The sequence below is a fragment of the Athene noctua genome, chromosome 8 (genome assembly GCF_965140245.1).
Source record: "Athene noctua chromosome 8, bAthNoc1.hap1.1, whole genome shotgun sequence".
Lineage (NCBI taxonomy): Eukaryota > Metazoa > Chordata > Aves > Strigiformes > Strigidae > Athene > Athene noctua.
Genome location: NC_134044.1, coordinates 3948911 through 3975298, shown reverse-complemented (window position 1 = coordinate 3975298; position 26388 = coordinate 3948911). Strand labels below are relative to the sequence as shown.

Genomic DNA, 26388 nt, shown 5'->3' with positions numbered 1-26388 from the left:
GTGAACTTACCTGAAAGGCTGTGTGCAGATTACAGTAATAGTGTTGTCCAAAGATAGCTGTTGCCAAGCTATTCAAAATAGTTTCACTTTGCATTCTTGGAGAGAAAAAACGATGACTTGGTGAGCTGTGTCAGTCTTCTGGCACAGGACTGCCCTAGGCTGGGTAACAGTGCTGAAGAATAAAGTGGCTCAGTGCTGCAAACTGTCAGGATGGTCAGGATTGAAACTGAGCTGTCCCACTCAAAGATAGCTTGAGTCTTTGCGTGACACCTCATTGTTCCATGTAAGTGCCCCTCATATTTCTACCAGAGTATCTAGCTGAAGACATATGCTATTCCATGTATGGTTTTTTGTCTGGCAAACTGGGAAAGCGATTTTAGAAAGATGAATTGACAACAACTGTATTTCACTAGCTTAATTTAATGACTCTGCATTTGTAGCATGAATGTCGCCAAAGTGTATTACCTTTCCAGTTTAGTCTTCCAGAACTTCATCTTGGGCGTTAGAGCTTCGCTTTGTGTTGTTACTTCAGGGACATGTTTGTGTTTTCAGAAAGGAGCTGACTGCTGAGGCCCGGGAACTGAAGGGAGAACTGTACTGCCTGCCCTGCCACGACAAGATGGGAATCCCCATCTGTGGAGCCTGCCGCAGGCCCATTGAGGGACGAGTGGTCAATGCTCTGGGAAAGCAATGGCATGTTGAGGTGGGGCCTCTCTGAATCTGAAACTTCCTTCAGGAGCCATTTTGGAAGAGGACTAGTGCTAGTTGGAAGCTGTAGACGTTTACATGATCTGTAATATATTAATTCAGACAAAAAAGCATTGCTTAGGTTTCAGTTTGTCTTTACCTTATGTGAGTGAATGAGTACATCAGGGTTATCAGGGTTGCCTAAGAAAGCTATGCCTTCACAACAGTAATAACCTTAATTTTAAAATGCCTGAGCTGCATCGTAAAGATTCTTGCAGAATATGGTTCACTGAGCAGCATTTACTTACTAGGAAATGCACATATTTACTATTATGTACTTAGATATATCCTCTCCAGCCCCAGTTAACAGGTTCATAACAGTGTTAGAATTTGTAACATAGTCAGAGCCAGTGCAATTCTTGCTTTTTAAGCCTGCTCAGCTCCTTGTTTCTATAACTTTCAGCTGAGTCGTCATGCTTGTTTGTCAAGTTTTTCAATGATTTATGGCTTTAGTGATTTAAGCCCTGTAGGGCTTGAATTGAGAGAGATGATGCTGCTTATTTGAAGTGCATTCAGACCAACCATGTTTTATGTTCCTGTTTCTCTTTGAAAAAAGCAAGATAATAGTCCACAAGTCTATCGGTATAGACACAAGATGATTGCCCTTGCAGAAGGTCTTCTCCCTGTCTTTAATACAATTCTTAATTGCTATAGTAGACTAAATTTTCCTCCTTTTTTTTTTACTTCCATAAAGATTTTCCTGTCTGAATTTCATTAAAGCATTAAGGTGTAACAGTTTTAAACTGAAAGAGAGTAGATTTAGGTTAGATATAAGGTAGAAATTCTTCCCTGTGAGGGGGGTGAGGCCCTGGCACAGGTTGCCCAGAGCAGCTGTGGCTGCCCCCTCCCTGGCAGTGTTCAAGGCCAGGTTGGACGGGGCTTTGGGCAACCTGGGCTAGTGGAAGGTGTCCCTGCTCATGGCAGGGGGGTTGGGGCTAGAGGACCTTTAAGGTCTCTTCCAACCCAAACCCAAATTCTATGAGTATGTTTCTTGTATTGAACCATGATTTGTAACCATAAAAGTTTTTCCCTGGTGATGGAAAAGTTGCTTTGCCTGCCACTGAATGTCTTTTATTCTTTTACAGCATTTTGTTTGTGCCAAATGTGAGAAGCCATTCTTGGGACACCGACACTATGAGAAAAAAGGACTGGCTTATTGTGAAACTCACTATAATCAGGTAAATTCTGCCATCTATACTGCAGGTATTTGCTTTAACTGGCAAACACTGTTTTGCATTTTATATATGCAAAGATATGCAGATTTTGCGTAATCTGAATTTGTAGAGGCAATGCAATATTAAGAAATTAGTGAGATTTAACAGAAAAATGAGTTTTTCTTGGTAGATGTGAAAAGTGATGCTGAGAACAGAATTAGAAATGTCTTGGGAATATTGATTTTTCTTTGTGCCATTGACAGAAGAAAACACTGACCATGGGTTGTGATTAAAATCCTTATAATTCTACTTCAAAAGTATTTTTGTGGACTTCTTTGATAATTACTTGTTTCCATGGGCCTAAGACAAATATTGTACTGTCTAAAGCATAAGTAAAATATCTTTCAAAAGCCAATCAAGCCCATTTTTTCTGTATGACTCAACAGCTATGAGTTTGGCATTTTCTTCTGTCAGATATATGAGTCTCTCTCATAAGAGATAAGTGTTACCATTTTGAAAGTCGCTCTAGGTTTTATTTTGATGTTTATAGGTAAGCATCAGGAGATGTTTGTCTACAGTAAGTATCATACTCTACCAATCCTCTTTTCTCTAAATTGCCACATGTACAGGACTTTAAGATCACACAACAGTGATAGAGTGTGAGGCATCAACAAAAAAGGTTTTGTAGTATTCAGTGGTATGAGGTCCAAAGGGACATGGACTATTTGGCAAGTGTATGAGAAGTTATTCAGAAGATTTAAATTAGTATATTTGGGGGCTACTGCAGTGTCTGGGAATTCTTTGATTGTTAGGATTTAATGTTCACACCAGCTGTGTAATTTGGGGAGCACGAGTAGTCAGTAACATGAGTTCCTGTTCTTATTTCTTTTGCTGTGCAGCTCTTTGGAGATGTCTGCTACAACTGCAGCCACGTGATAGAGGGAGATGGTAAGATTTGTTCTCTCCTTGTTTTGGGTTGCTGTCCTTGTTCTATTTGTTAGTGCAGCTGTTGCAGCCTCACAGTTGCAAGGCACCAGTGTTTCTTTTCACATCTGGCCTCATTTGAATTTGGATACAAATCCGAATTCAAATAATCCGGCAGTTTCCTCTTATTTTGTGCTTTTGCTTTTGCAGTGGTATCAGCTCTTAACAAGGCCTGGTGTGTGAATTGCTTCTCCTGCTCCACCTGCAACATCAAGCTTACACTGAAGTAAGTCAGTGTTTATATTTTGGACCATATGAGACATTTGCCCCTAAGGCAGGGTGTCAGCTTGGGGGAGCCATGAGCCAGTGACTCTCTGAGGGGCAACATACCTTTTCTCTTTGGGAGCAGGTGCTTATAATTCCACTGATTTCAGAACTAAAAGGGAGCTGGGACTCCACATCCTCTCTAATTTATTTTTCTTCATTAATCTATTCTGTAAGAAGGTTGGGTAAGAGGACAACTCATTCAGCAGTACAGAGGGAAGGCTCTAAACTTCAGGCAACTGCCTGTCCTGAAATACCCTCAGCCTCCATATCTCCTTAGTCTGCATGCTCCCCTCAATGGCAGTATTTGCAATTGTGTAGATTATTTTGAAAAAAAATATTATGCTAGTTACCTCGGCTACGTAGAAGGGGAACAGAAAACAAAGCAGTCCTGCATTTTTCCTTACTTGGGTTCAAACCCTCATCCTACTATGCTGGCGTGGCCCCACTGGCCTTGCATATGAAGGAGTTCTAATTCATCACAAAGAGAACCTTTGAAGTGACACTTTCAATCTACAATAATATTATTATAGACTGTTACATTCAAATGTATAGCAAAATCTTTCTTACCCTTATTGAACTAGCAATATAAAGACCCTAGTTCCCTGATAAGAACACAGTCTCTTACGTGGACACTTGCATGACAAGATGAGGAAGTGAGTTGCTTTATATGTGCAATAGAACACAAGCAACAGCATTTACATCAGTGCATGGAGACTTGATTTAGTGAAGCATATAGTTTGCAAATACCATTTTAATAGCCCACTGTTCTTTGTGTTAAAAGGAATAAGTTTGTGGAGTTTGACATGAAGCCTGTATGCAAGAAGTGCTATGAGAAATTCCCTCTGGAGCTGAAGAAACGCCTGAAGAAGTTGTCAGAGCTGGCATCCAAGAAGGCACATCCCAAAGCTCTGGATTTAAACTCTGCTTAAACAAGGCTGTCAGTCTGCTGACTGCACTCTTACAGTGATAAACTGCTGCTCACAGCAGCTGTTGGTTACAGAGGCAGTTACTATGAACAGGAGAAACCAAAGATCAGTAGTACCTTCCCCTGCTTCTGGCAATGTAGCTTGCATCTTGACTATCCCTTTTCTCAAGCAGTTGTCTATTAACTATGACAGAAAGAGGAACATGACTTCTGCTTGAGCAGTTTACAGGCTGGTTATTAATGTGCTAATAACAACTTATTCTGCCTTTGTGGAACTGTACACAGTCTTTCCTTCCTTAATTGAATGTAGTTCTCTCTGTTCCTCTATAGTCTAAGGAATTTGGAAACAGTGGTTTAGTGTAGTGGTGGAAGAAATGTGTGATTTGCTTTTTCAGTTAAAGTATAAAAATTTCTTCTTCTTACCCTGGGTGAAGACATTTAATTTTTTTTTTAATATGTAGGCAAATATTCTGGAAGCTGTCAGTCTCTGCTACATGCAAAATGTTCTGGTCTTTCTCCAGCTTCCTACTGAGCATATACGGATGCTGTACAGTCCTGGTTTGCAGGTTTACCGGGAAAGCCCAAGGACCAATAGTTATGCCATCTGCACTGCCCACTTGTCTGGCTTACATCCAATGTTAAGACAGGTGAAGGAGTTTGCTTTGCTGCTTCCCTCTTCAGTAGTAAGGAGATTTCAATTGTCAAGGCCATGTCAGCCTCTTCAGAATAGCTGGGCTTTCCTTAAGGAGGAGCGGCTGTGGGAAACAAAAGATTTTGTTAGAAACTGACACTACAGTTTTCTCAGTTTGTTCTCTACTATTACATGGGTACTAGGGCTTCTAGTTGTCAACACAAAGCACATCCTATCCACTGGCATAGCTGACATTTCTTGAGGCCATGTGACTGGAGCCTGGTTATTCCTTTACATGAAGAAATCGAATAGATAACATGGTACCAATTTAAGCGCTTCAGTTTCCCTGCCCTTCTCACTTTACTTAAAAGATGAGTATATGCTTGTTGAAAGCTTCAGAAAGACAAACTACATGAAAAGGTTTCTAATATTTACAGTTACAAACTGCAAATGTGGTTTTATGCAGAAAAAAAACAGAAAGCCTTTTTCTTAAAATTTTCACCCAAAGAAGAGTTTCCCATCACCTTTCTTCTTAAGACCTGAGTGTACTTAAAGAGAGGACCTTAGGCATGAATCTGTACATCTTAATATAGTTCTGCCCTGTAGTTTTGCCTGTCACTGGTGAAGTTTCACTGGTCTTACTGTCTCTGCTAGTACAACACAAGGTGCTGAGAAATGTACTGGTTTTGAACATTCTTGATATTTCTTTAGGGGTGAGCCTTCAGCAGTGCTGTTCCTGAGTCCACCTGTGTGTTGTATAATCTCAGTGAGCTTCTGAGACCTCTGGAGGTGTCCCATGTAATTTCTTGGGTGAACTAAGCTGAGCAGCCTGAAAATCCCTTTCCATGTATAGTTGGAGACTGTGCCTGCCCTTCCATGAGGTGGACAGGATGAAAGGCACTGGAGGACTGCTGTCCCTTGCATGATTTAAATCTTCCAAAAAGTGGCTATTTTAGGAGGTCAAATGAACACAGAAGGTGGGCCTAGGCACCACCCTGCAGCCGCAGGTGAATTAGCTTGCAAGAAGTTAAAGCTTCCTCACTTCTTGTATGTGTGAGCAGCAACTGGATTGGGGCAATAATCTGCCTTAAAATTGTCCTCATTGCCATCACGCTCTGCTCAGAATAGATCTAAACAAAATAGCTAAAGCCTTGATAGTCATTAAGCTGGGGCTACTACCCATGAAACTGCACCAGTGATATCACAGCAGTGGTGGGAAACCCTGGTTAACTGTGTGCAGATAAGAATTCCACATGCGAGACCATGTCTTAGATACTTACTGGCTTTGCTAATTCAGTTTCCTTCAGCTGCTTTGCTTTTTGTTGCTGTGAGTAACGATAAACTTCCACCTGGGGTACACTGCATCCACCACAACACTGATGAGGGTGTAGACCTAATTTTAACAGTAGAGCTCTTCCATCCTCTTCTGACCAATATGCACTGCAGATTACAGTAATAGTAGCTGCTCTTGTCACTGCTTTAATAGAAAATGTGGCTAGTCACTGTTCTCTCACCAGCCTTTAAATGGTCTTTTAGTTAAAGGCACAAAGAGCAACACGTCTTTTGGTGCAGTAGTATGTGGCCACTGCATAGACTGGTCTTGTAAGCCTGTTCTTTGGCATTATTTTCACAGCATAAAACACAAGAACTACGGATCTGGGCGCAGTTCAGTGTGTTATGCAGATTCTTCTCAGCATAAAGCACTCACGTCTGTTCCTATAATCTTAGTCACAGGCCAGGTCTAATGCTAAATCTGAGCAGCTGTGTGTATCTTCAGCCTTCAGGGAAGATGGTGGAGGAACACGCAGCCACATAGCTACTGGTAAATATGGAAAGACTATGTAATTAGCAGGCAATAGGTAATATTCTTTCTGTGGCCACTCTCAAGTTCAGCAATGGAAAATGCATGCATGTAGAGGTAAATGGAATTACTTTTGTACTGCAAGTCGAGATCTAGTGTGTCCTCTCACTCTGTCTCATGTTAGAAATTCAGTAGACCTGGTAAGCTTCAGTATTCAGAGGACAGTTGGTATAATTCTCTTTGATAAGGTGCTCAGTTCTCTAGGATTTGGATTATGTCCCTATCTTAAGAGCATTTTCCAAAATTAGTGGGGAAGAAAAAACATCATAATCCCATATCTCTATATTAGCAGAGGGTGACGTTCTCTTAATATCTCTTAAATTATTAATTTTTCACAATTATTTTTCTTATACTCTTGCTGCCCATAACCTGCAATGTGCAGAGTTATAGTAGTGAATATTACTGACATACCTTTTGTGGGACAGGGGAATTGAAGGAGTAGGAGAAATAACTAAATAGTTTAAATAAATGCATCTTCCTCTACTTTGAGTCCACTTTTTAAAAACTAAGTAGAATATAATGCAGTTTTACAGATTCTCCTTAGTGTGTTGATAGGCCGACAGGTTGGGTTTGGTTTTGTTTATTTTTTTTAAGATAAAGTCCATGTCCAAGTCAGAAATAAGCTGCATGCTTTCTTCCATTGCTGTAAATAGACATGCTGGCCAAATTCATCCTAGGTATCACACCACTGGAGAGTATAGATTTATATCAAGGTTGAACTTGGCTCAGAAGTCTACACTTACTGAAAGCTGTTGTCTCATTATATACATTTTTAGTTTACATTTATATTTATACATACTGAATTAAAATCACTAATATTCACTGAGTACACTTGAAAATGGTTTTGCTTTTAGAAACCACAGTACGTGAAGCTTGTTGTATTCAAAGTGTATGTTAATCACTTGCAGTCTTTATGGCAACCTAATATGCTCTCTGGGGTTCGCATCCTGGTTTTTATTTTTACAGCAGTCTGTGCAATGTAGGCAAATATTGTTCAACCTTCTGTACAGAGAGTTTCTAGATGTCTTGTGTTTTGTATTAGATGATCTGACTGACACTCTTGTAAAAAGTGGTTGGATGGCGAAGAGTAGATTGCAGGCAAACATGTAATAAGTGTGGTTGTGCTAGTCTGTAAAGCACTGTTAAGTGCTGAGGATGGTATAGGCTGTTTATCAAACACATACAAGGAATGCACATGTCTCTTTTCCGGGTTAAGTGAAAGTGGCCCATCCTGTGGCCAGATCAGGGTTTGATCGCCGGAGTAGGCAATTGGAATTTTACCAAGACTATGACATATCTGGTTGTTGGATGAAGAGATTCCCACTGTATTGTCATAGCTGACAGGTAACTACCATTGGCTGTTAGGCTGGCCCTTCAGTCCTCGTCAAGGTCTGGTGTGACTTGTGTCCCACCCTCTCAACACCTACTGGGCTGCAACCAGCAGCAGAGCAAGGGTGGCAGCCAACAGAGGTCAATCCACTCTTGCCCTGGACTGTGGTAGAAGATGCACACCACGTCAGTCTGGCTGGGAGGGTGGTCACAGCCCAGCAGTCTCCCCTCCAGAACGGTCAGGCTTTGCCCAACTTAGCCTGTGGGTGAAGGCCTTGGGTGGTTGATAGGGAATTGATGCCACTACTATGGGTCATCTGGAGTACTGTCAGGTGGTCGGTGATGTCACTCGATAGGGAGGAAGCAGCTGTGATCAGTCACACTGGGGCAGAGGCCAGTTTGTTTACCCCGAAGGGCATCCAGCAGGACCACGTGGAGGTATGACCTCTGCAACTGAGCCCAGCTAGTAACAACGATCTTGTCTTAAGAGAGTCATAGTTACTCCTGCTATAAGAATTAGCAGCTGCTTGCTTTGGTTCAGGCCAAGATGAGCAGTGTGGATTCTGCACCATGTGGAGCTCTCATTTCGTCATACATTACTGTGCTGTCTAATGTGGATTGAAATGTTGTAATACTGTACCTTTTTATGTTCCTATAATAAAGTTAACTGTAACACATTTTAAATCTCCACACAAAAAACAAATGTATAAAAGTGGTATATTGTACAGTAAAAAGAAGTTACATTTGCAATGCCAAGCCAGAGAGAGCATTACACCCTCTGTGGAACTCAGGGGGTTGCCAAAATCGGATGCACTGTCGTGGTGAATTCACGTTTTGGATCTGTGCTGCTTCTGTGGTGATGTGAGGGTTGATGAGGATGTGCAGAAAGGGGTATCATCTCTTTAGAGGCTGTGCTGTACAAATTGTGTCATGTATATAATGAGTAGATAGGATGCTATGGTCATTTACAGGCTGTAATGCATGTTTGGTAGGTTTAGGTTGCATGGATCTAGAGTGAATATTGAAATTTCTTGTTTAAAAAAAAGACATTGTGGTTGATTTTCTGCAGTGTTTATTTAAAAACCAGAAACAGTACAGTTTTGCTGCACAATTTCTTTTTGTACAGGTGAAATGTGGACTGCTTCTGACTTACAGCCAGTTAGATCAGACACAGGATGTCAGGACAGCTCAGTCATTAGTCTCAAATGTTTCCATTGCCAGCAATGGACGTTACAGCAGGAATATCTGATTGCATGCAAAAGGATCAACTATTCTGACAACTGCGGCACTCATTTAGATACACAAAGAGAGTGGGGCTCTTCCCTGCCACCCATGTGCAAAACTCCCATGAGCGTTTGAATTTCACACACATCTGAGGGAACAAGAGAACCATTGTGCATACATTGGCAGATTGGAGAGATCTAGCAGAGCTGCTTTCCAGCACTGCCAGATCATGTCTCAAGGAACTTGGTGTAAATGCTTTAAGACATGTCCATGTTTCACTGTGAGCAAGGGAGGGCTCGTTGTTGAGGAAGGAGTACTTGTTCTCTGATGAGGTAAACATCTAGGCTTACCACCACCACAGTGCATGTATGCTTTACACGCTCTGAGCACACGCTGGTTCCTATAGGACCAAAGTTGTGTGTTTACAGAGGTCTGAGAGATGAACAAGTGCTGAATCAAACGTTACCACTCAAAAGTGCCTGCTAAACAGGAAATAGAAAAGATCAGGAGAAATTAAAGCTATTATTCTTGTCTCACGAACGAATGTCTGCATAACTCCAAGCTGAGAACATTTTCATAGAGCAGAAAACTCTCTTTTCAACAGCTGTCTGCTAGACTGAGTTCTACGATTCTGATTTGCACTGAATAGCACATCTATAACTTGAAATAAGAGCAACTCAGTAGAAGTGATGGACCCAAAATCCAGACTAATTTCAGAGTTTGTTTATGCTTAGTAGAAACTGCATAGTAGAAAGGAGTTAGTTTCCAAGTGCATTATAAAATATGGAAGAAAGGAAACTTTTTAATTTAACCAAGGCAATGGTAAACCAGTGGACAGCTTGCTAATTTAGCAGCACACAGGAATGACAGTTATATTCTGACAGTAACTGGCTGTCAGTCTGCTGTAACTTGCAGCACATAACCTAGTGATAAAAGAATGAACACCAGCACCTTACCTTTCAGGGTGTCCAGTTAGCCTTTAGTAGTAGGATATTTCTCCACTCTTAAAATTTTCAACAGGAGGAAAAAATAACTACCTTTATTTGCAAAGACTCGAGGAGTTTTATGTATTTGGTAAGAGCATATACAATAAGGGGACATTTTTCTTTCCGAATGCAAGACAACTGTTATTGTGCGTCTCTCTTTAAGAATGAAGGATATCTAACATATCAGCAGAGGCTCTCATATCAGGGTTCCTCCACCCTCTGCACCCATATTACATTAATATCCAGCTAAACTTTCTCTAGATCCAACATTTGGATTGAATTCTTATACTACACCTCGGACAGACAGGTGTTACAAATATTTGAAAGCACGTGCTCACTTGAGCTTCTCTTGCAATGTGTCAACAACACAGTTCATTCAGTGTGTGATCAGAAGACTGATCATCAAGGTTAATATTTTTTATATGGCATTTCTTCTGGGAGATTAGATTACAGGTAGTTTGGCACAGGCACTGGTCATGGGTTCTATTTTCGCTCTCAGGCTGAGAGTGTCTTTTGCTTGTTTACAGCATTCATGAGCAGGCGTACATAGGATGTTAACAGGTCATCCATTTTGTAACCCTGTCAGAAAAGAAAAAAGTCTTAAGTCTCTCAAAGAGTTCCAGATGCAAAAAGAACTCATTTCCTTCCTGTTTTATCTTCTTCTTAGGTTCTTTCCTGCATGGACATCTCCTCTTCCAACAGCTATCACTGTTTTGATTTATCTATTCTTCCCTCTGCTCTTCCCTTCATAGATTTGCAAAACTACAGAGCATAGCTCTACTGTCTCCTTGTCATTGTATAGATTGACATCTTGTACTTAGGAATCCAAGTTTTTCTGTGAGAGAAGTTAGGCCTTAAATGTTTTTATGTTGTCTTTACAAATTTACCTTTAAATATCACCACAGTGATGCTTGTCCGAGTCTATGGGCAATCTGAAACCAATTCTTAAAAGGTGGTGCCGCTCACTGAAAAGTGCAAAATCTTACAAGGATGGCGTTAGTGCATGGAAGGATCAAACCATGCAAGGCAAAAAGCCTCTTACATAGTTTATGGGTAAGTGCAGTCTTAATGTCTCGGATAGATAGAATTTTGATGTATGGGAAGAGGCATATATCTTTGTGTCAGCTGGCATTATATAGCACTGAGCCAGTTTTAAGCTGCAATTTTACTGACATAGCAATGAATGCTTTTTGAATCTGCACTGGTTTTAACATCTGTTTTGGCGCCATCGTTTTGTAGAAATTCTGCATGTAAAGGAAAAATTGGGAGTTTCTTGTGTATAAGTTGACAAAACTCTTCTCACCAGAGATGTCTCACATAAGATCCGGCTTCCTCGTACCAGGTTCCCTATTGTCATGTGAAAGTATGTACTCCCACTGCTCCAATTGGAGATTTTATTGAAGGGGTAGACTGTTAAAATATCCTGTAAAGGGAAACAAACTGAACTATAGAACATTTCTCAAATGAAAATGGGCTGTTACATAAGAAAGCCTGCAGAGCCAGAGCATTTTTCTTTCCCACTTCATTTATACACACAGTGGATCAAGGTAAGTCTTGCATCCAGACTAGTGGTATATTGTGTTTTCACCCAGCAGGTGAGTCTTAATCACTGTAATGAGACTTCCTTTCATTATATATTGATCTTTGCTGTAGCACACCACCTTTATTTTTACAGTAATCTAAAACTCACTGGATATTTGTTTTCTTAATTAAAAGCAAATAGTGATATTCGTAAAGGCTTTTGCCTGGGAACTTGGTAAGGCCAGACTGTTTGGGTTAGAGAGCTGGTAAACACTGTCATTCGGCCTGATCTTTTAGTCAGCTTGGGTTTCCTGCAAAGCATTTTTCTGAAGAAGGTTCCCTAGGTCACTGTCCATCCACTGGCCTGATCTTATCACTTTGTCCAGGTCCATCACAATTACCATTTCTTTTTTCAGAGATGCTTTACACTGTTTCCAGTGTGGAAACTGCAAAGAAGTGATTTGAGGCAATAACATCTTCTTCAGTTTCACACACAAAATGAATAGAGGCACTCTATTCTCCCCTACCATTCAGGGAGAAGGTTCTGATGCTGTCCCTAAATTAGTACAGTCAATTAAATCCTTCCTTAGACTCTTGAGAAGCAACTGTTACCTTTGTCTTCTGATGTATCAGTGAGACTCCCTGCTTGTTGATTGCTATCAGCACAATCTCTGGGAAATTTGGCTCCGAGGTTTGCTATAAGTGAGTAACACAGTAAGAAAAAAGGAGAAAATGAAGAAATTATCTGTATCTGGTACATCGTGACCTGTAATGCTGTCCAGTGCTGCTTGTTCTCTTTACCGAATAAACACTGAGGCATAAAGCTTGTTGATACCATGTAACTATTGCTAAGGATAACTTCTTTGGACATACATAGATGACTTGAGCAGCTGCTACATAAAAGCAGAATCAGGTCCCTTGTTTTCTAGGCTATCTGGTAATAGGCTTAACAGTTGGTTGCAAACAGTTAAGAGCCTAGCAAGGAGAAATTAAAGGTAGCAAGTGGGAAATTATTCCTGGAGGTGTCCGTTGCAGAATGAGAAGATTAGTGCAGTTCCGTTCTGCGGGAAGAGTCCCTGGAGATACAAGATTTGGCAGCATTTTGTTGTGGAGAACAATGACAGGACAGTTAAGTATTTATGTAACTAAAAGCCCCCTACTACAACTGCTACATAGTTGTAATATTAGGTGTTACTAGCTGGAACAACAACATAGCCAGTAAATAACAGACATTGTCTAAAATGGATAAAGAACCTCTCTCCCTGCTTTCAAGGAACTGAGTTTTCCTCAGTGGATGATGGGAATTCAGCTTTAAAATGTATTCTCACTTACACGGGTATGGAATTACAGTCAGTCCGTATCCCCCAGTGCTGATTTACTACCAAAGCCATTAGTACAGGCCTTTAAACCTACCTTCACCTCAAAGAAGGCTGACCCAAACGTTGGCCACCGGTGTATCATTTTCAAGAAGGCAATCTTGGCCTCATCCACAGTTTTTCCTTCATGTTTACTATATGCTGCAATAATGCTCTGTTCAGAAAAAAATGATACAGAGCCTATTCAGTTGGAGACAGGCAGGTTTGCAGTGTCCAGCGTTAGCACTGCAGACAACATCAGAGCATCACCAAGATCAGTCTTTTGCCCACAGCTACAGAAAACTGTGGAAATGAAAATAGCCTGCTGTGCCGTGGGGCAAGGTGGAGCCAGAACCTCCCCAGTGTTCCTTACTAATGAGTTGGGTGAAGGAAGTCCAGGAGCCCAAGGGAATGGATTTCAGGGCAGAAGGGCAATACAGGATGAAAAAAAAATCAGAAAGCCCAGTATTCAACTCCCACAGATACGTATCACATTTACTGCTGAAACACGTAGGGTGAATTTTCCCTCTGCATTTGAAATAGTGTCCTGTGTCTTCCTCAGGGAACTAAGTGATAGGTACCTGCTGAAACTTCCTTGCCTTTTGGTGGATAAAAGAGCCTTTTTGCTGTGAGTAGCATCCACATGGTGCAAGGTGACTGTTTTGCTGGCCAAACTATGAAATATTTAGGACACATCTTTTTCTCTACCAGATCCTCAAATCCCTAGTCCCATCACTGACTTTCCTATCTCTGACTACTCTTCTGGGCACTGAAAATAGATTAGTATCTTCAAGAAAGATGCACATCCCAAATCAGTCATTCAGGCCTGCAGATATCTTTCAGAGCTTTGGTAGAGAAGATACAAAATCTGGATTGTAAGAGGCAAAACAGCAACATCCAATAGTATCCCTCCGTAGTGCTTTCAAAGACTGTCAGATCAAAAATGTAGCGTGACTCAAAATCTCTCATAAAGCTCAGTGGAAGTAGTATGATTAATGGAAGCTGATGTTCTTACCTTCTTCCACTCATCTAGTGAGATAGCTCGGAGCAGGTTGTCTGGCACCAGCTCCTTCAGGATTTTGGGGATAGTTGCCAGCTGTGTGCGGTCATTGTTGAAGCGCACTTTATAAATCAGCCCTGCCAGCTGGACAGCCTCATCCTTGGAACACTTGTGGTAGCCTCGGAGGTACTTCGGCAACTCCTGGAAGAGACCAGCTCTGAATCCGGACAGAATGGGCTGAAGCAAACACTGACTTACACATTCTAGATCAGTGAGGTCAGGATGTGAGTCTTGCCAAAAAAAGTCCAAGGACATCCAGAGAACTTTTGACTCCTGGAGGTTCTCTGGATGATTTTTAAAAGTCCTTTCCAACCCAAACCTTTCTATGGTTCTTCATACAATTGTGGAGCAAGACATGCACCTCCAGGGAACAATAAGGGAGCTCTGCACCTAACATAAGCAATATAGCTCAGGTGAGAGCACTGTGGGAAATAAATCTGCTCCCAAGGCTGAGCAGTGCCCTCCAGATGCGTTCCTCTGGAGGCTCTATAATGCAGGTCTTGGGGAGGGAGATGGTGATACTCCAGCAGGCCTACTTTCTCAGGAGTATTGCTTGGGTCACACTGCCTGCCTTTATGCTTTAGGGAGCTGGTTACCTGGTGGTAATGAAAAATGCAGTCAGCTTTCATGTCCTTCCCAGGAGTTACATTCAGCCACAGCTTTCTCATGAAGTACACGTCATAAGCCACAGACACAGCCCCTAAGGAAACAACATCTTTTCAGTATTCTCTGTATCACTGTAGAGTTCGGCAGTTTTTAAATGGCTCATGAGTTTCTTCAGAAATCTATTTCTGATTTTAATAGTAACAAACAAAATTACTAACAGAATAAGTACAAAAGGCCATTTTAGATGACCAAGAAAGTGATTAGTTGTCAATTCCCGGACAGGGATCATGCAGTGATGTAAAGTGCAGGCTCTTCAGAGATGCGGGAAGGAGCTGAGGATGCCTGCAATACAAGTGTTTGTTATTTCTTGGTGCTCACGACAGCTGCCTGCCAACGTGCAGCACACCTGAATTCTGTTACACTGATGCAGGTACATTCCCTGATGGCTGTGTTTACAAAATGAACTGTGAATTAGCGCACCCACATCTTTACGCAGTGATTTTCGGACTCCTAGCAGCTGCATCAGCTGTGGGGAGAAGAGGGAAGTTAGAAAGTCTTCGATATGTAGAGTGCTTCAGGAAGCTAAACCTCAACTGTCCTGAAATAAGCAAAGGTCAGGATAAATCAATACAAAATTTGAGTGGAGTTTGAGTTTGATGTAGATTCTAAGTTATACGTGGGAGTGAAATACAAAGAATTGCTGTTATTAATGTTATATTAGTATATTCTTACAAGTGTTCACCTGACAATACAACTTGTGTTTTGGTATCACCAGGTAATAATCTAGACAACAGTTGTCTAACAATGCAAGGAATGGGAGTGACACTGTAAAGAACCTATTTACATGTGTTGGCTGATGCCTGATACGGCAACGCATGAGCCTTGGACTGTAAAGAGGATCAGCCTATCCAACTTGAGTGCATCCAGCTGTGTATTCTGGATGCAACAGGTCAAAAAGTCTTTGGTACCAATTTAAAATTTCTGAAGAGATTCCCCTACAAAGATGTTGTGGTGTTTCCGATAGCCAGTGTTTGGGTGCATCAGGTCACTGGATCTTACTGTTGGTGCAGGCAATAACTGTGATATACAAACAAAAACGATATTATATAAGGCTCTGCGACACACTTCCCAAGATGGAGTAAATCCTACTGGATAAATTTGCTGCTTCTCCAGTTCAACACAGCATCTCATGCACCTTCTTGTCAGGCTGGCATTCTCCTTACCATCTTTCCCTGGTTTGTTCCTTCTGTTCCAGTCTGTCACCTGCCTTAGTGAGTCAAAGAAGTAGTCTGCTTCATTCTGACTGATCACCTGGAAGAACCCAAGCAATGTAGGGGGGAAAGGAGAGATTAGCAGATCATATACAGTCCTGCCTGTGCCAACATACCCAAGTATCAGGCTGAATTTTCTTTCCCTGTCTACAGTGAGAGGCCACAATTACATCAGGAAAGAGGCAAGGGGAAAGAAGTAGGGAAACAGGAGAAGGAAAACTCAAATGATTTACATTTCATATGGGGATTTTTACTGCATTTTTCTTTCCAACCTGCTTATTGAAGTCAAGCTGAAGATGCCTACCTTATTCTTAGCCATTTCCTCTTTGTGAAATAATTGGCACGTACTGGGTTCCTCTCTTCAGGAACACAGCACATCAGAACCTGCCTGTGCTTGAACCCAGTGCTGCTTTTCCCTTATCACAGTTCCAGAGAGAAGGAACCTCACAGTGAGGCAGTCAACCCAAGCTTCAGCTCAGGCAAGGCAAGCTTCTGAGAAACTAGAGAGCAGTCAGCTGGTGCTGGTCAGCCACTGCTGCCCCTAATACTAGTGGGCACTGTACGTGTGCAGCATCTCCTCGGCAAAGCCTGAGCGGAAAAGGGCTGAATCCAGCAGTATGCAACACACAATTTGCTACCCTCCCGGCAGCTGCAAGAAAGCCTGTGTCTTCTCTGCTTTTAGTACCACCTGTGTACCAGCTGACCAAAAGAAACTCTGCATCTCCACCCTTCAAGAGTCGCAAAATAATTGTCAGGTGCTAAAAGTCTGAGTCTAGGTTGTATCCCCTCAGTAAGACAGAAGCAGTAACGACCTGCTCTGTTGCTTGGCTCTATATATGGTTGTTTAGGTGGTCTGGTAAAATAGGAAGAGAGGAGGGGGGACTCTGGTTACCCTGCCGTAGTCAAGAAGAGTTACCTTGTCTGCAATCTTCACAAAGAGGCTGAAACCTTCCCAGGAACTCAGCTGCAATTTGGAAGCAATTTTCTGACACAGAGTCCGGATTTTGGTGTTTGTTCCCACATCAAATGTCTGTGAGATGACAAGACTCTTGTTACACAAAGAGGAAGAAATGAGAATGCTGAATGTCTTGAAATGTGCTCCTGCACAAACACCTCATGGCTAGGAAAAGAAGTGAGTTCTTACCTGTTCTGTTTCATTGGGGAAGCAAATCTTGTGTGAGATCTTAGTGTTGTTCTGTAAGATGGCCTCAACCTCCACGGGATGAGGTGCCCACTTCCTGGAGCCACTCCTGGAAAATACCACCACCATTGTAAGAGAGACCAGTGCTGGGTGTTCAGTCTTTCAGGGGTTGAACAGCATTCCATCCGAACAACAGACTCCATCCAAAACACTAACACTGTGCGATGGGGTGGGCTCCAATGGTCATTCACCCCAGTGCAAATTCAGTGTATTCACAAGAAATTGAGAGTCTTATTGGCATGTATGTTAAAAGTCTGTTTAAAAGGAGGTTGCATGAATAAGGCACCTTCCTAGCCAGTACCGTTACCCCTTCTATGTATACAGCAACATTTTTCCTTACTGAAGCATGCAGAAAGTAGCCACAAGGAGAAATAAATTTTATTTAATTGTGGCATCAGCAAAAATATCAGATACAAAACGAGTTACAGCTCAGGAGACAAGTACCAGAAAAGTTTAGAGGGCCACTAGAGGCATTACATTTTATGTAAGAACTGGCATGTAATCACTGACTCAGTAGGTGCTTAAGCTGTACAGTCCCAGTTCTTAGAAATTATACCTCAGAGCAGAGCTGCCTTTAAAGCAAAGGACCTATCCCTGAAGTTTGAGTCATGCAAAAACCTTGATACAGTTAAAGTGAGGACAAATCTAGCACGTTGCCTTCTGGGACTGTCATTTCCTGCCCTCGGTGGCACAGAGCAGGCTGTTTGGCGATTGTGTACACTGTAGTTTATGGGCCAAACCCCTTTCTCACACTGGGCCAATCTCTCGGGAAGAGATCTTAGTTTGGCATACAGCTTTAGTTGTGTGGATTTGAAAACTAATTTTTTTTTTTCGAAGAAATAAAGTAGCAGTTCCATTTGAAGAATTAAAACCTGACTGTAACCAAGTTGAACAGCATGTGCTTGGTATACTGTGCAGGCAGTGTAAGGAGTGTGGACCTGCCCTTGCCCTACTCAGTCATGTTCCTGGACTTGCAGCAGAGGGAGGCCCTAGGAGACCAAGGAAAGGCAGCAGCTTGGCTGGAGGCATAGGGCCATCTCTCCTTGCAGCCTCTACAAGCAATTCATTGCCAAGGCAAGATCTACTTAACACCATCAGGGTGCTTGCTGGTTGCCTGGCCAGCAGTCTTGGGATGGAGCTGTAAAGCTGTTCATGGAGTAAAAGGTGTACCCAAGGGCTCAGTTGGCTTCCACTCCACATATTGTAGGTCAGTCCTTTGAGCTGCCTGCTCTCCCCTTTCCAAAGACAGCAGGTTACTTACAGGGACAAGTTGGACTAGATGATTGTGGTAGGTCCCTTCCAAATGAACTGTTCTGTTCTGTTCTGTTCTATTCTATTCTAAGCAGGTGTAGGTTTAATCTTAGGAAAATAAATACTCTTATAAGACAACATTTGTCTTTGTTCCTCTTCCCATCCCCCTGGCTCCAGATCTGGGGCAGTTTAGCAGATAAAATTCTCCTCTCAGACAGCCCATTCTGCTTTCCCCTCCTCATTTCCCCACTCTAAAGAAGCTCTGTATAGCTCAACAGGGCTTAGAGCATGAATAGCACATAATACAGGGAGGCAGGAAATTTTCAGTCTTCTCCACAGAAAAAACAATGAATAGCATTCCTCGCCATGCATTCTTCAGTAACTTCAAAGGCGAGTTCAATGTGCAGTGACATTTCCCCAGCAGTGCAAGAGGGACAGCCACTGTGTTAGCAGCATTCCCCTTGAGCCTGACCCACAGGACTCACAGACCAAATGCAGGGCCCAGCCTAAGAGAAGGGGGAGGATGGAGGAGCTGGAGGGAAGAATCGTTGGGCAGTTTCTTTACTGAAGAGGTCTGTGGCAGGCAGGTGATAACTCACAGCAGCATCAAAAAAGAGAAGGCTGGGGTTAACCTTGATGCCAAAGCGCTGCATTCTCAGTGTCAAGATGGGCAATTCCAGTGCCTGGAGGAATTTAGGGAAACCTTCCCTCTACAATTCAGTTCAACCTTCCTGAAATCCTCGTAGCTCTTCCACTCTCTCTGGTTGTGGCATGTTCACTACACCAACAAGTCCTTCTGAAGCCCAGGAAGCACTGTGGTTTGGAGGGCTTGTTGCTCCAGCCCTCCCCAGGACTGGGGTAATGCCTACTGGACTGAGGAGTAGCCTTGCTGTGAGCAGCCATGGAAGTGTCAGGATTTTGCTCATTTGGGTTTCTTCAAAGAATAGGAATTGATTGTGTTGATCTCTCTTCCCAGCATGGATCTGCTTTGCTGCACCATCAGAAAACCAACAGGGCTCCATTAGTGCTCTGCAGATGTCAGTGACTTCAGTGGTGCCACCCCACTATAAGTAAAACCTAGTATTTTTAGCTGCACATGTGCAACTCTGTGCTACTGAGATTCATCAAATTCAAGACTAATCCTCAGGCACATGTAAGAGGGACAAGAACATGCTGCCTCACTAAAGGAAAGCAAGGCCAGGACCTCATCAATGACAACACAGGATTACATTTCAAGCTGCATACCCTTTCAGATGTTTGAAATACCCAGCTCGGGGAGTCAAGGGATTATGTGTGATGCTGAACTTTTAAAGATGTTGCTAGCTCTGTGAAAGAAAAAAGTGAAACTGTGACATAGACCTCTCTTAGCAGTTCAAAGTTTGTAAGAATAATGATCACTTTAAAAGAAAGGGTGTAAAGAGAGGAAGGAAAGCCAGAGTGTCAATGTTTTTAGCCCATGTGCTTTTTGGCACCCGATTCATGATTTTTGAACACTTTGAGCTGGCTATATGTTGGATCATTTACCTCATCACTGTCTGAATCCTCCGACTGCACTCCAGGGCCAGTCTTTCTTTCTGACGTGTCTCCATGAACTTCTGGGCATGTTTCAGCAGTGACTTGCTGGGTGGGAACAGGCCAGTGCAGAGCCAAAGGAGCTGCCAACCCTTGGTCATGCTGTACCTGTGAACACAAAGCAAATGGTTCTGTTACAGCTACATATAATTCTTTGTTTGACCACAACTACAGGGAAGAGAAACACCCATTATGGGATGTTGTGACATTCAGCAGAGAGCTATAAATCAACAGAGCCTTCACCCGGGATCTGGCAGCTGTTTTCTGTGCAACTACCACAGCCCGTATGCAAGGACAATGTGAAATCCTTGCTGATAAATATTCATGATGGTTGCAAATCTCATGAATAAACATAAGTTCCACTTTAGCGGTCATCTTGGCAGCAGTGATCCTGGTGCCATCCTCTTGGAAAGCCACTGCCAATTTGCTGTTCAAGCTCACGTGTATTTGGATTGTGCTTTATCAGCTGTTTGTGTTCACATGCCCTCCGTGCTACCCGGCTTTGCTCAGGGCACAAGCACTTTGCATACGATTGACTTTCCCTTACACACGCTCCTGCTCTGAAAAATGAGCATGTAGAAGGCATTGTGTAATGAGGTAGTTACAGTTCTTAAAACACTCCAGATCAAGCTTCTACAATTTTCAGGCAGAAAGCCAGTTCTTCCAGCCTCTGGACCCATGAAATCTGTCAGTCAAAGTTCTTCTGCCATCTCACCCTCACCAGTCCAAAGGCTCTGCAGCCAGGAGGTGGTCAGCCCCTCTACCTTCAAGGCCAGGAGCAGAACACGCTTCAGCTGTGTCCCAGGGATTGCTCTGAAATGCTAAATGGTGTGAAGTGGTTTTGGTTGGGAAAGTGAGCAGGTCTGCCCCTGAATGGGCACCAGGCTCTGCTGAATAAAGAGGTCCTGGTCATTTACTTTCCAAATTTTGCATATGAAGACACACTATTTTAATCCTGTTTATACTCTATAGGTTAGTTGTGCTTGTGTCTGTGTGAGAGAGGGACATGGTCCACAGCACAGTAACCTGGGAAGGATGAAAGATTTGTTGCTCTGGCTGTTCTAATGAAAGTATATGGAAATAGCCATATTTCAAGCATTGTTTTTTCCACATCAGTGATCCCTCTCAAAACGGTGACTAAATTGGTAGAGTACGTCAGGCATGGCACTGGCACCATGGTTACAGACTATGCATTAAACAGCCTTTAAGATTTACTGCAGGCAAGGAAACTTACCATTTAATAGTTACATACATGGTAAAAGTTCCACTAAGTTTAATATTTGTGGAACAGTAGGAAAGAAAATACATAAACAGAAGCTCCTTCTCTAACTTTTGCAGTGACACAATGAAACAGACAAACCATTTTGTTAATAATTAGTATTATTTTAAACTTCTTTTTGCAATTCAGTTCCCCTGGAAGTAGGTCAAATTATCATTTTACGAGTGGAGAGGAAAACACCAGCCTGTTTCAGAGACTTCTGCACGGACAAGGGCCTGTGTAACCAATCTGTTCTAAAAGGCAGTTGTGTAACCCAATTAAAAGTATTCATGGGTGGCAAAAGATCTAGTGTGCTTCTAGGAGGGAAATACTGTCACTGGGAAATTTAAAACAAGCGGAGGGCTGGCAGAACAGTCACTGAGAGCATGCACAAACTCTATGCAGTGCCATATTTTCTCCAGACTGCCTTGGGAGTAAGAAGGCTTCAGTAACCCCTTGCCTGCCTCACACCGTGCTGCACAGAGACCAGCACTGAATGCTGATGGGAGCAAAGCAGCAGCTCAAGGGAGATGAGTAACGCTCCTGCTGTGTGGCCTCTCACTGCCAGTCAGCAGTCCTGCGTGCTCCGCAAAGGGTGAGCCCCACAGCACTCCTGGGAAAAGGGGGGGAGGGAGGGAAGGTGTCACTCCAACATTCCCCTCTGCTCCTGCCCCATCACAAGCATAGCAGGAGTTCCTGATCACCACCTGCACTTGAGCCCTGGCTCTGCAGAGTGTTTGCACCCAGGTGAGTACCTGTTCCTGTTCTCAGTCAGTTGCTTCATAATCTGACAGTAGATCTCATCCCGCAGAACCTCCTCCTGGATAGCTGCTACAAATATCTGGTCAGTGACTTCCACAGAGGAGTGTGTCTGTTTTGAGGGATAGTCTCCCATGAATTTCATAATGGGTGAATGTGGCATTAAGGACAAAAGCAGGCCAATTTTAGAAGGTAAACGGGAAGTCTCACCTGGATCCTAACATGTTAGTGACTCTGTTGATGTCTATATGGCAAATACTGAGAGGAGGGTCTGGAACGTATCCCCTGCCTATCCCCTACCCCTTTTCCTATGCAGCAGTCACTGCTTGGCTGCAATTTGTACTCTATTAGCTGCTTGCTCTGGACATATGCAGTAAATGTCATTCACTCCCAAAAGTCACATTTCAGTTAAGTGAGCCATCAGGAGTTGTGGAGCACTGGGAGGGAAGAGGGACCTTTCTTCTGCAGACAAGGGAAACAGAGCTGATACCCCCCCCCCCCCCCTTTATATAAATGTATCCCCTGTAATGTGAATGCAGTATTATCTCAATGCAGGTGAGTTTAGTGGGGTAACTAGCTCTTCCTTCCTCTGAGTGTTCTGGGGTCCCAAAGAGCAGAGTTAAAGGATATCAGTGAAGGCCTGGCAGGCCAAATCCCGAAGATCGGGGTCAGTGCATGCTCTCTTCAGCAAGGGCTGTTTCAAGGGCTCCTTAGAGTGTGCCCACAGTTGACTGCGCCCACGGGATTTCTGGAGAACAGTTTTGCTGATTGATTCCTTCTCAGGAGTCCTGAAGGAAAACAAGTGCAGGCAATACAAAATTTCTGGATCAGTATTGCTATGAACACAGGAGGTCATTATCACAAAGACTTATCTCTAGGCATGTTCTTTCCCAAGACAGTGATCTCCTATCTCCTTTGATTATGCAGGTCAACAAGAACAGGAAAATGTAGTTTCTTGTAGATCTAGAAGGGAGAAGGCTTGCAAAAAGAAAAGAGGTTTTAGAAGACTAATTTTTCCTTTATTCTCCAAGGCCTGAGATGTTGTGCATCCTCACTAGCTGGTAAGCGCTGAAGAAGGGGTGAGAAGTAAGAATAGGGCCTGCTGTAAAGAAATAAGTGCAGCTGAGGTTCTCCTACCCTTCTCTTTGCATTTCTGCAGACAAAAGATACAAGTAGGCCATGTGCTAGAATCTCTGCACATCCAAGGTCACAATTACAGGACACAAAGAGAAGAAACCCAATCAGAAATGGGAGATGCTGTTATATCCTAGACTTTAAGAATCACAGAAGGTTAACAAGAACTTTTCTAGGGCACACACTACAGAGAGAGCTTCACCTGAAGTGTTCATAGGAGAACTCCTCCAGGGTGTAAGGCTTTACTTTGAGATCCTCTTCATCAGGTTCATCCATGTAGGAGTTCTGTGAAGCTGTCCTCCTCTGGTCTGGAGACATCATTAACAAACTCTGGAATGACACAGCCATGTAGAGATGTCACACAGGCACAGGTTTCTGCACAGATTGTCAGGTGTTACTCAGCATGTATGCGCAGATGGTATACACTAAACTTGAGTACTCTGTGCTGCAGGAGACCTTCTGTCCCCTAAGCAGCATCTTCAGAGACTCAAGAAAGACTTGGGAACAGTTGACTCAAGGAAGTAATTTTCATAGACCCAACAGTAGTGGCCATCAAAATCTATGTGATTATCCAAAGCACAACACTTACTAAAAGCATGTCTGCTTATCACGATTGTGGTTTTCCCCCACTTTTTCAGCTTTTTTACTTGTTAGCACAGTATCTGATAAACTAAATCTCCAAAACTGAAGACAAAATTGTTAGCAGAGAAACCTTGACTCCCTCAAAGATCATATTCTTTTAAAGTAACCTGCTGTAAGTAGACCTTCCCTTGAGACATAATGGATGATCACCAGTCAAGCCCAGTGTGAATGCAGAAAAATTCAACTGCACAGCCATTTCCATTAATTGCTATCAATTCCATGCACTGAAGTCCCTAACAGTGAATGGATTGGTTTTTTGAAAGTCACTGCTTTTGTGTAACTACAGCCTTCTCCTTAGAGTTTGGGCTAGGTTTAATTTTGTTTTCAGACAGGACAGAATGAAATGCTTTGTTTGAATGGGAATTATAGAACTTGTCTGACTTTGGAGGAACAATTAACTTCCAGTTATAAATTTAATCATATTTAACACTGTTATTATCATTTATCTTCCAGTATCTTCAAAGAGAGTGCTCAGCTTTTCTTACCAGCACTTGGCTAGAGGGTTTTGTGAGGGAAGGAATGATGTAGATCTCTTCCAAAAATACATTCCCTGTTTTGCTTGTCCTTTCATTCTGGGCACAGATCCAGCCAGAGTTTGTATCCAGCCTTTTGTCTTCAGTGATGATTAGCAAGTCTCCCTTCTTGAAGGACAGGATGGCAGGGTCTTCTGGAAGAGAAAATAAGGGAGTACTGTTCAGGCTTGACAGTCCAAGAAAATGCAAAGAGACTGCAGTGTGAAAGACAAGGGAATTGTATTTTGAAGGCCTGAATTCAATTAGCAATAGAAAGTGATTTGTGTAAATATGGCTAATTATCCAGTTACACTTCAGAGAAATCACTTAAGTTTCCTCTAACAGCCTGATTTTGATCCACTGAGGGCAATGGCAAAACTCTGTTTGATTCAAATGGATGCTGACTTTGTGTCTAGAACTGGCAGCAAAGCATGGAAAGAAACTCAGTAGTTGTAAGTAGAATAAATCAGTGCTTACATTTTAATCCCCTCTTGTCTGTTCCAGCCAACTGCATTCCACAGAAAATTCCAGATTAACACCTCTGTGAAATGTTTCTGGAAAGTATTTCCAGGGAGCCCAGATGCAAATTCCTACTATAAGCAGGCTGAGTTGTTGGACACTTTACTATCTAAATAAAATATGCAAAGAAATAGAAGGAGGAAGGAAATGTATTTTGTATGCAAAGATACTGAATCACATTGTCTTATGCTCTGTATTGCTGTGCTGATCACTATGCATCCCTCCTGGAGCAAAGGGACTCTTGCTGAAGTTCTCCTCTTCTCTTTGAGCTCTTTCAAACAAGTGCTGTGGGTTCTCTCAAGATTTCTTCTCTACCCTGTAGAAAAGTTTAAGACTTACCTTGAGATTTTTTCTCATGCATTGCCACAGCGAACCGTGATCTCTTCTTCAGTCCTTCCAGGAACATGACCACCAGTTCAGCAATGACAACACTGTTGACAGATGTCAGGACAAACTCCTCGGCACGAAGTGTGATGAGAGTGCAGCTCTGTCCAAATGACTTCACTGCCCTATGTATTATTGAATAGTATGTTACCGGGGCATCTGAGAAACTCACAGACTCATCTGCAATCACAGCCAAGGCACCTACAGCTCCTTACGGCGAGTATCGGTAGTTCTTAATTTGCCTTCTCGTGAGTTGGCACGTGTGAAGGACTGAAGCGGTTCAGGTTCACTCTGTACTCCACCATGTTTTGTACAAAAGTGCTTCACTATCAACAAAAGAACACCCTTCTTTTGGAGTAACTGGGCAACTAAATCTGTGACAGTCCTCAACGAGGCATTTTTTGTGTATGTAAGACCCTGTTCTCTGAGGATGTGTGCCCTGAGCAAGCCAATGGTTACCTTCTTTCCCTCAGTTACCCTGTTCAGGTCCATCACACTGGAGATGTATACGGACTCCCAGCATGTATAACAGACAATGGCTTAACTATGTTTGTTATGTGGGCCATTCTTGATGCACGTCTGTGCTTCCTTACACCTTTCTGACTGAGCAGGATCACCTTTCCTTCCACCAGCTGGGAAGATTAAGCCATTTCAGTATTTCCTTTACAGGCTGCTCAGAACTTGTCCCTTTCTGTTTCCCAGACCTAGGCTAAGCCAACTTTTCAGGCTCAGATCAAATCACTAGGGGGACGGCGGAGAAAGTATATCTCCCTCCTACATGGAATACCCTTTCTGAGTATGAGCAGAGTTGCCTTCTTCAGCTCTTGTATTTCTGGGGCACTCACCTGTTGGTGTGGATGCCAGTTATCTCGGGGAAGGTCAGCTCAAGGAGCCGCTTTTCTGACTCATCCAAGAAGCAGATACCTTTCCAATTTACAGCAACAATAAAGTGGTTCTTGGGCAAGCTGGGTCCTGAAAAGGCAGAAAAAACTCCTCATCAATGCTATACAAGTCCTCCTTTATTGATCTTATATCTGTCCTCTACTCCCAGGCTCCAGGTATTACCTGAAAATTTAGTGACTTCAAAGAATCGCGAAAAAAGCAAAGGCCACTGAACACGAGCAAAATCTACAAGTTGTTCCTTCACAGTCTGACGGGAGAGATGGTCCTGTGTGTATGGGGCCTGCAGTATAAACAGATACCCAAGATTTTCTCAGTAAAATCTGGTTTGCTCG

The 26388-nt window shown here is 42.7% G+C and overlaps 2 protein-coding genes across 8 annotated transcripts in view; one reads left to right on the top strand and one right to left on the bottom strand.

Moving 5' to 3' along the window:
- The window catches only part of LIMS2 (LIM zinc finger domain containing 2), a 30860-nt gene extending 26361 nt beyond the window's left edge, over nt 1-4499 (top strand). For all 4 annotated transcript variants that reach the window (XM_074911737.1, XM_074911736.1, XM_074911735.1 and 1 more), the window contains 5 exons: nt 553-703; nt 1833-1925; nt 2801-2849; nt 3036-3111; nt 3934-4499. In XM_074911737.1, the coding sequence (XP_074767838.1) occupies nt 553-703; nt 1833-1925; nt 2801-2849; nt 3036-3111; nt 3934-4081 (517 nt within the window). In that variant the 3' untranslated portion in view covers nt 4082-4499. The remainder of the gene's footprint in view (nt 1-552; nt 704-1832; nt 1926-2800; nt 2850-3035; nt 3112-3933) is intronic.
- A 126-nt stretch (nt 4500-4625) lies between these two features.
- Nucleotides 4626-26388, bottom strand: part of MYO7B (myosin VIIB) — a 61093-nt gene continuing 39330 nt past the window's right edge. For 3 of the 4 annotated variants that reach the window (XM_074911725.1, XM_074911728.1, XM_074911729.1), the window contains 16 exons: nt 26219-26336; nt 25999-26125; nt 25109-25278; nt 24224-24405; nt 23299-23426; nt 22593-22750; nt 21959-22112; nt 19898-20053; nt 17066-17171; nt 16838-16951; nt 15874-15961; nt 14641-14744; nt 14000-14185; nt 13043-13159; nt 12242-12325; nt 11089-11531 (listed from right to left, as the gene is read on the bottom strand). In XM_074911725.1, coding sequence (XP_074767826.1) covers nt 11316-11531; nt 12242-12325; nt 13043-13159; nt 14000-14185; nt 14641-14744; nt 15874-15961; nt 16838-16951; nt 17066-17171; nt 19898-20053; nt 21959-22112; nt 22593-22750; nt 23299-23426; nt 24224-24405; nt 25109-25278; nt 25999-26125; nt 26219-26336 — 2208 coding nt within the window. In that variant the 3' untranslated portion in view covers nt 11089-11315. Of the gene's footprint in view, nt 10688-11088; nt 11532-12241; nt 12326-13042; nt 13160-13999; nt 14186-14640; nt 14745-15873; nt 15962-16837; nt 16952-17065; nt 17172-19897; nt 20054-21958; nt 22113-22592; nt 22751-23298; nt 23427-24223; nt 24406-25108; nt 25279-25998; nt 26126-26218; nt 26337-26388 lie in introns of those variants that run through there. The other variant, XM_074911726.1, reaches the window with a different exon arrangement.